Source organism: Salmo trutta, chromosome 16, assembly GCF_901001165.1.
Source record: "Salmo trutta chromosome 16, fSalTru1.1, whole genome shotgun sequence".
Classification (NCBI taxonomy): Eukaryota; Metazoa; Chordata; class Actinopteri; order Salmoniformes; family Salmonidae; genus Salmo; species Salmo trutta.
Genome location: NC_042972.1, coordinates 35,243,038 through 35,252,249, shown reverse-complemented (window position 1 = coordinate 35,252,249; position 9,212 = coordinate 35,243,038). Strand labels below are relative to the sequence as shown.

Genomic DNA, 9,212 nt, shown 5'->3' with positions numbered 1-9,212 from the left:
TAAAGGCAATTAAGGTATAAGTTTAATATTTTTTTTAAAGAATGCATATACAAAGAACAGACGTCAGACAAAGCATTTGGTTTTGCACCAAAACAACGACAGGTTATAATAATAACAATATAATAAATGACTTGGGCTGGATGTCAACCCAACTCTGAGCCACCAGTCAAATCAACCAATCACGATCCAGGTTTGACAGACATTCTTCTGTCATTGGAAGGTTTAAATTAACTCCAATGAGTGTTTCTAGCTGGTGGGTCAGAGTTCAGCTGAGTTCCAGCCCCTAAAATGTAAAAGGAGAGGAAGTAACCTTTTTATAAAATCAAAAACCGCACAACTGAAAAGAAAAAAAAAAGATTTTGGTAAAAATATCTGGAGCCTATATCGACATGTGCCAGCTTACATTATTAAATCTGTTAACCAATCATCTCAGAGACCAGGGGCTCATCTACATGCATCACCACCAGGTTCAACAACATTTCGACAACGTTAACACCATAGAATTAAAAAGTAATCGAACAGACAAATCCCTCAGACCACAGATTTTTTTGAGGTACACATACAGTAGCATGGCGGCACCACAGCATTGCCATTGCAGCATGACAGTATGGAACACTGAGAAAGGCACAGAATTCTGATGTGGCACAGAATTCTGATGCAATAAGCATCAATTAATTTACAATCCAAATAGGTCATAAAATATGGCCGCAGGTGTACCTACTATAGAACGTTGCTTTGAACAGGGCATGTCAGCTCTACCAATTCTAATTCTATGGTTATCATAACGTTTTGACAATGTTGGACCTTAGCAACACATTAAGCACACACCACTTGTTCTGCTAACACTGTTTATGTTCCCTGCTTCAAAAGGTCAATTCCTGCATCAAGACCCATTGCTACGGGATGCCTTTAGTTTAGATCTTTAGTAATGCCAGTCCCTAATTTACACCTAGCCTCTTCCCCTACAGTACAGTCCTACAGTACAGTTCTGAAAGGATTGGATAGGTATAAGCAATATGGTAATAAAATGTTTCCCTAACCAGTTTATTAAGATCTACAAAAGTGCCCCAGGGGTAGGGGCAGATTTGAGATAGAAACTTCTATGATGAGACTTCTGTTCTGTCACGTGGAGGAGAGAAGTTGGCAAAGAAAACAAGAAAATGGCTACTCAGCACTTCTTCAGGTGGTTTTGAAGGTGGAGCAGCAGGATTGGGCACTTGACGTGCTCATCAAGAGGGGTGGGGCTTAATAATGCAGCAGCGTGACTAGCTGTCACTCAGGCAGCCATTTCATTTGGGGGTGGAGCATAGGTCTTTCAGAACGGCTAACTGGCCAACAGCTACAAAGAAGATGGGTGACTAAGAGCCAATCGACATCACTGACAGGACAAGCTGTCAAAGACAGTTTAAAAGTCAAAGTTTAAATTAGCCCGATTTCCTAAATCACCAAAGAGATGACACTTATGAGAGCCTATGTCACCTGTGTGTTGCCGGCATGGTTCAAACCCCTTGAATAGTAAAAAGGGACATGGTCTTGGCCTTCCCTTGAGTGCAGGGCTGAATCTCAATAGTCTATAGTTACTGCCTCTCCTTGTCTCCTGCCCTGATGTTGAAAGTCAATGCTCAGTGGGCATCCATCATATTGCTTTCACTAACTTTACTGTGAGATCAGTGTAGATGAAGATGAGGAGAGGAAGCCACTTTAGCCTACTGAGATGCACTGATTACGCAGGACTGGGCTGTCTGTCACACATCTAAAGGCTCGTACTTACTGTTCTAACTGGAATGGGAGTGTGGCTATGGTAGTCACGGTTACAAGCTGGGTTAGGTTCACTTCTGTCTCTCCAGCCGTCGGCCCGCTGGTTTATTGCAGTCTAATCGGAAACTGGTTTGTTTCTATACTTCGCTTCAGAGTAAATGGCTGTCAATGAGCCTTAGCAGAGCAAGGGATGGGATGGGCGGGTGAGGGGAGGGTGTGTGTGAAGTGGTAGGGTGTGTGTACATGTGTGTGAGGGGTGGGGTCACTCATAGCAGCACACATTTGCGTTTCTTCTTGGGCTCGGGAGGCTCCAGCGCAGCCAGTATCGCCTCATCAAACACATTCTTTAGGCCTTTCTGTGGATACAAACAAACACACAGGCTCAATGAAGGGGCAGCATACACACACACGACCCACGAGTGCATCCGCTGGATAAGAGCGTCTGCTAAATCACTAAACTAAAAAATGTAATGATCAATGAAGGGGTAACACAGACACACATGAAAGGGAAACACACAATAGCATGAATACAGAAAGGTATTAAACAAAAAAAACAAAGGGTTAAATGATCAAGTGCAAACAAATACATAGCACTGGCAGAAATGAAAACCCAGGATACTTCATCTTCACAGACAGATGTGACAATGAAGTCAAGAGCAGTTGGGGATATAATCAACCTGAATTCATTCATATCAAAGTGAAGAGCGTTCAAAACAAAGGCTGGGCAAACAAGAAAGTGGAGGTAGGAGAGAATATGGGTTCTGAGAGAGACACTCCGCAACACACACACACAGTGGGAAGGGAAGTCAAATTAAACAACTACACCAAGACAGACCACTCAAACACAAACAGTTTCACCAGATCACTAAAGAGCCTACTGTTAGCTGGAACTTCCCTTGGCTTTTGCTGATTAACATGTAATTAGTTGGAGCAGCATGTTTCTGCGCTCACTGTTCGTTGGTAGAGCAGCTTAGGATAGGAAGGATGGCCTCAAGCCATGTCATGTAACGGGAGAGTGGTACAACAGCTCTATGAGCAGAGCAGGAAACCCCTGTATCCCTCTGTTTAAGGAAACTCAAGGAACCCTGTAGAAACAAACTATGGCAAGACATGTTTTACCCAGAGATCAGGCTCTATGTATGGAACAAACTATTAAAAATGAGTCTAGGAGGCTATGTAGCAATACGACGTAGCACTATTGAGCTGCTATCCAGCTGTCCCCGTAGATGGAGGAAAAGACAGGCGGAGAAAAAGGATAGCAATTTCAGTTGTCCTTTATTCATTCATGTCACAAATAATTTCACATGATTATATTAGCTTTTTAATTATTTTTACTCCCAAGGCGGCTAGATATGAACTGCAGCAAATGGCACATTACAGAGTGGTACATAGAAAGTTTGGCCAGTTTTAGAGCTGGACGCCATAGTGCTGCCTTGGAGGATTCCATTCAGGATGACTATTTGGTAGGGGTGTAACGGTTCATTAAACCCATAGTTCGGTACAAAGTGTCGTTGGGGGGGGGGGGGGGGGGTCACGGTACAACGGCAAAATGAAATGCCATTCCCAGCGTTCAGACACTGCTCATCCATATATTTATATATATTCTTAATTCAATTTCTTTACTTAGATTTGTGTGCATCGGGTATATGCTGTGAAATTGTTAGGTATTACTTGTTAGATATTACTGCACTGTCGGAGCTAGAAAGACAAACATTTCACTACACCCGCAATAACATCTGCTAAACACATGTATGTGACCAATACAATTTGATTTAGATTGTTTTGTTGGGCGTTTCACGGTTCCACTAATGCTGCATTTGTAACCATGTGGGAGGTAGGAATTGACCAGTTGTGAAGTCGTAAATGCATGTGATTTGAACTCATTGAGAAACGCCGATTGGCTTATGGCCAATAAGCTGTGTCAACCAAAACTAAAAGTACAGCTATCATGCTTGTAAACAGATTATGAAGGTCAAAAACCACATTAATAGATGGCCTTTTATAAAAAATGCTTTTAACTGCGGTTAGAGGCCATTTCCATAGTAGGTGACATCAGAGGTCCCCATGTGGGAGAAGTGGGTGCTCATTGTACCCAATTTGTTCCCGGCTGTGCCTCACAAAAGGAAAGTTTGAAATGTGCCAATTATGATTCAAATTTGGATTACAACACGTGCAATAGCTTCAGTTGATTTAATGGAAGACAAATGTTTTTTTCAGCTCAGATTCACTTAAGGGAAAGGGAGATGCCTAGTTTTGTACAACAACACATCTCCCGCATTTAACCTGAGACAGCCCTCCGCACCTCTGATTTAATCGACATCCAAGTCTTCTGCGCCCAGGGAACAGTGGGTTAACTGCCTTGCTCAGAGCCAGAACAGATTTTTACCTTGTCAGCTCGGGGATTAGATCCAGCAACCTTTCGGTTACTGGCCCAACGCTCCTACCAGATGCCCTGAAGAGGCATATGCCTTCAACGTAGCATAGACATAGCCTATAGGCCTAGTGTTTTATTTTGTAAATATACGTTATGTATTAATTCGGGTTCACAGTGCGGACCGAATCGAGGTTCCCATGCCAAACGGTTAGGTATGAATACATGTACCGTTACACCCCTACTATTTGGGTTCTAGCTCTAAATGGTTGCCTTTGCCAGTTTGGCTTTAAAGTTTTGGTCTGCCATGGGTCAGTACTGCCCAAAAGGTTCCAACATGGCTGCCATGATATCATCAAAGAGCATTATTGTAATGCTTCTTGGTTGAAACCGTGATGGCCAAACTCTCTATGTTGCTCTGGCACAGACCTAAATGTAAATGGTCAGACCGCAGGCTTGTCATACATCAGCAGTAGTACAAAAAACACATGAATATTAGGAATCATGGAGGCTCGTAGAATTGGTGCTTAAATCACAATGCTGTGGAGCCAAGTAAATAAGGACACTCCCTTACCTCTGGACTCTCCAAATAATATAGCATGGGGAGGAGGAGAAACACTAACCAAAGGAGAAGAGAGACAGGGGCTGTCTCTCAAATCACATCCTAACTCCCACAAAGTACACTACTTTGTCCACTCTATGGTAACAGGATGTCATTTGAGATTCGCCCAGGGAGGATAAGTGATGAGATTAACCAAACCAAAACAGTCCTTCAGGCACAGTAAGGCCCATGAGGACAAGTAAACAAAAAGAGAAGGGAAGGAAGAGCAATGGGACACAATAGAAAGTAGCACTGTCGTAAAGAGGGAGTGGATACAGGGGATTGCTTTAAGGAGGTTCTAGGCTGGTTGGGTAAAACAACGACAGGTTTAACCTAAAAGTAAGCAGCAAACAATTGGAGAGAAAGGAGGAACGGACTTTAGAATATACAGCACTTCCTCTTTCTTTGCGTCTCTGGTGGCTCTAGGGCGGCTAGGATAGCTTCATCAAATACATTCTTCAGCCCTCGCTATAACGACAAAGGAGAAGGGAGAAAATGACAGCACAGTTAGCACAGCAAACAGAGAAAGAGGGGAGATGAGCAGAGAGAAGACAAGAAAAGAGGAGAGCGGAAGAGGCAGTGGAGGAGAGTTAGCAGTGGAGGAGAGTTAGCAGTAGAGGAAAGAAGAAATTGAAATGGCAAAATACAGATGAGGGCGAGTGAGGTTAGGAGAAAGAGTGCAGGCAACATTGTGTAGAAAACGTAAGGACAGAGCATTAGGAGACTAGAGCGAGGACTAGAAGATGGATCTACTGTAAAACAAAGTTGGTAGAGATGAGGAAGCCTCTAGAGAGATACCGCCCTGCGAAATAGGAGCTGATGAGCTTGAGATAGAAGTTTCCGTGACCAACAGATCTAGGATCAGATTACCCTATACCCCCGTTACAACCGTCACCATCATGTGGATAAAACATCTGACCCAGGTCCAATGGTTAGGGGCAACTTCTGTCCTGCCTACTGGGGAGCCAGTTAGTGACACAGGAAACAGGATATTGCATCAGCATCTGTTACGCCAGTGGAAGCTGGTCTAGAGAGGAAGGAAGGCGGCAAGACGCCAGGCCAGTGTAGGAGAGAGAGACACGATGGGGAGGGAGTGGGGACCTAAACTAAAACTGGGCCACAGCTCACATCCACTGGGACCCATTGTTTCCAGCCACAGTACAGCCCAACTCCGACAGAGTAACACCATCAGACACAAGATGGCCGTATGAGATGGTGGTGATAGCTGCAGACCTCTTTCCATCTTAGAAATGGACATCGCTGATAAGCACAATCGGGTGATAATGAGGACAATATTTTTACATCTAAAAGGACAGCCTGTTAATATAATAGGACTGTTTGCCAATACGCTTTGTGACTACCAAGAGTTATATGTGCCATTGGTGCAGCTCAAGCACACCCCTGTACCACAAGCTGATGGAAATGTTGAATTTTGGGTGTAAAAAAAAAAAAAAATCAACACCAACAAATAACTTCATCAGACCAACTTTTTATCTGCAACTAAAAATACTGCGCCTTCCTGAATGAGGCCAACAACTGATAGACTGCAGACAGCAGCTGCTAAACACTTTAGAGTAGGGCTATGCAATATAGGTCTATCTATACTTATCGTAAAACAATATGCATATTGACCGATTTCACCACTGTTTCTACTACTGTAGCGATTCAAAGGGAACAGCCAGAGTGGGACGTGAACCAGAGACCATGTGGTTCCAGGGTACTAGTACCTCTTTTGTCACAAAAGGTCTGGGTAGATCAAACAACGTATCAGATGAATACACAGACTAGAGCATGCAGTCTACCCCACTTTCTTGTTTCTTTGAGCAGTGACAGATGATATAGGGCATCTATTCAGCTGAGCAGAAAGAACACTAACCTGCAGGTGGCCTGTGTAATTTCAAGATTGAGTGAAGATGTGTGGGAGAGTCTCAGGCTGTCTTACCTCGGTGAAGACGATGTTTTTTTGTGTGTGTATACAGTTTACAAGTTTACATACAGCTTAGCCAAATACATTAACTCAGTTTTTCACAATTCCTGACATTTAATCCTAGTAAACATTTCGTGTTTTACGTCAGTTAGGATCACCAGTTAATTTTAAGGATGTGAAATGTCAGAATAATAGTAGAGAGAATGATATATTTCAGATTTGTTTTCTTTCCTCATATTCCCAGTGGGTCAGAAATTTACATACACTCAATTAGTATTTGGTAGCATTGCCCTTAAAAGTTGTTTAACTTGCGTCAAACGTTTCAGGAAGCCTTCCACAAGCTTCCCACAATAAGTTGGGTGAATTTTGGCCCATTCCTCCAGACAGAGCTGGTGTAACTGAGTCAGGTTTGTAGGCCTCCTTGCCTGCACGCTTTTTCAGTTCTGCCCACAAATTTTAAATAGGATTGAGGTCATGGCTGTGTGATGGCCACTCCAATACCTTGACTTTGTGGTCCTTAAGCAATTTTGCCACAAATTTGGAAGTATGCTTGGGGTCATTGTCCATTTGGAAGACCCATTTGCAACCAAGCTTTAACTTCTTGACTGATGTCTTACGATGTTGCTTTAATATATCCACATAATGCCATCTATTTTGTGAAGTGCACCAGTCAATCCTGCAGCAAAGCAACCACACAACATGATGCTGCCACCCCCGTGCGTCACGGTTGGGATGGTATTTCCTCCAAACAAGACAATGGTCATTATGGCCAAACAGTTCTATTTTTGTATCATCAGACCAGAGGACATTTCTCCAAAAAAGTACAATCTTTGTCCCTATGTGCAGTTGTAAACCGTCATCAGGCTTTTTTTATGGCGGTTTTGGAGCAGTGGCTTCTTCCTTGTTGAGCGGCCTTTGAGGTTATGTCGATATAGGACTCGTTTTACTGTGGATATTGATACTTTTGTGCCTGTTTCCTCCAGCATCTTCACAAGGTCCTTTGCTGTTGTCCTGGGATTGATAAGCACTTTTCGCACCAAAGTACGTTCCATCTCTAGGAGACAGAACGCGTCTCCTTCCTGAGCGGTATGACGGCTGCGTGGTCCCATGGTGTTTATACTTGCGAACTATTGATGGTACAGATGAACGTGGTACCTTCAGGCGTTTGGAAATTGCTCCCAAGGATGAACCAGACTTTTTGGAGGTCTACATTTTTTTCTGAAGTCTTGGCTGATTTCTTTTGATTTTCCCATGATGTCAAGTAAAGAGGCACTGAGTTTGAAGGTAGGCCTTGAAATACATCCACAGGTTCACCTCCAATTGACTCAAATGATGTCAATTAGTCGATCAGAAGCTTCTAAAGCCATGACATCATTTTCTGGAATTGTACAATCTGTTTAAAGGCACAGTCAACTTAGTGTATGTAAACTTCTGACCCACTGGAATTGTGATACAGTGAATTATAAGTGAAATAATCTGTCTGTAAACAATTGTTGGAAAAATTACTTGTGTCATGCACAAGGTAGATGTCCTAACCGACTTGCCAAAACTATAGTTTGTTAACAAGAAATTTGTGGAGTGGTTGAAAAACAAGTTTTAATGACTCCAACCTACGTGTATGTAAACTTCCGACTTCAACTGTACACGACCGTTCAAATGTTTGGGGTCACTTAGAAATGTCCTTGTTTTTGAAAGATAAGGAACTTTTGTCCATTAAAATATCAAATTGATCAGTAACAGTGCAGACATTGTTAATGTTGTAAATGGCTATTTCAGCTAGAAACGGCGGACTTTTAATGGAATATCTACATAAGCGTACAGAGGCCCATTATCAGCAACCATCACTCCTGTGTTCCAATGGCACGTTGTGTTAGCTAATCCAAGTTTATCATTTTAAAAGACAAATTGATCACCTCCCACTCCTCTTTCTATTCTGGTTAGAGACAGTTTGCGCTGTTCTGTGAAGAGAGTAGTACACATCGTTGTACGATATCTTCAGGTTCTTGTCAACTTCTCGCATGGAATAGGCTTCATTTCTCAGAACAAGAATAGACTGACGAGTTTCAGAAGAAAAGTCTTTGTTTCTGGCCGTTTTGAGCCTGTAATCGAACCCACAAATGCTGATGCTCCAGATACTCAACTAGCCTAAAGAAGGCCAGTTTTATTGCTTCTTTAAATCAGAACAACAGTTTTCAGCTGTGCACACATTTGCAAACAGGTTTTCTAATGATCAATTAGTCTTTTAAAATGATAAACTTGGATTAGCTAACACAACGTGTCATTGGAACACAGGAGTGGTGGTTGCTGATAATGGGCCTCTGTACACCTATGTAGATATTCCAATTAAAGAAAATCTGCTGTTTCCAGCTACAATAGTAATTTACAACATTAACAAGGTGTACTTGATATTATTTTAATGGACAAAAAAATAATAATTGCTTTTCTTTCAAAAACAAGGACATTTCTAAGTGACCCCAAACTTTTGAACGGTAGTGTGCGTGTACATATGTGGAAGTGACTTGAATGTGCTAGGCTGGGGCATGTTGTGTACGCGT

General features: G+C 42.4%; 1 protein-coding gene across 2 annotated transcripts in view; it reads right to left on the bottom strand.

The window, feature by feature from the left end:
* cdc42 (cell division cycle 42) overlaps positions 1-9,212 on the bottom strand; it is a 44,604-nt gene continuing 35,392 nt past the window's right edge. The window contains exon 6 of one of the 2 annotated variants that reach the window (XM_029694162.1): positions 1-2,114. In XM_029694162.1, coding sequence (XP_029550022.1) covers positions 2,025-2,114 — 90 coding nt within the window. In that variant the 3' untranslated portion in view covers positions 1-2,024. Of the gene's footprint in view, positions 2,115-3,014; positions 5,199-9,212 lie in introns of those variants that run through there. The other variant, XM_029694163.1, reaches the window with a different exon arrangement.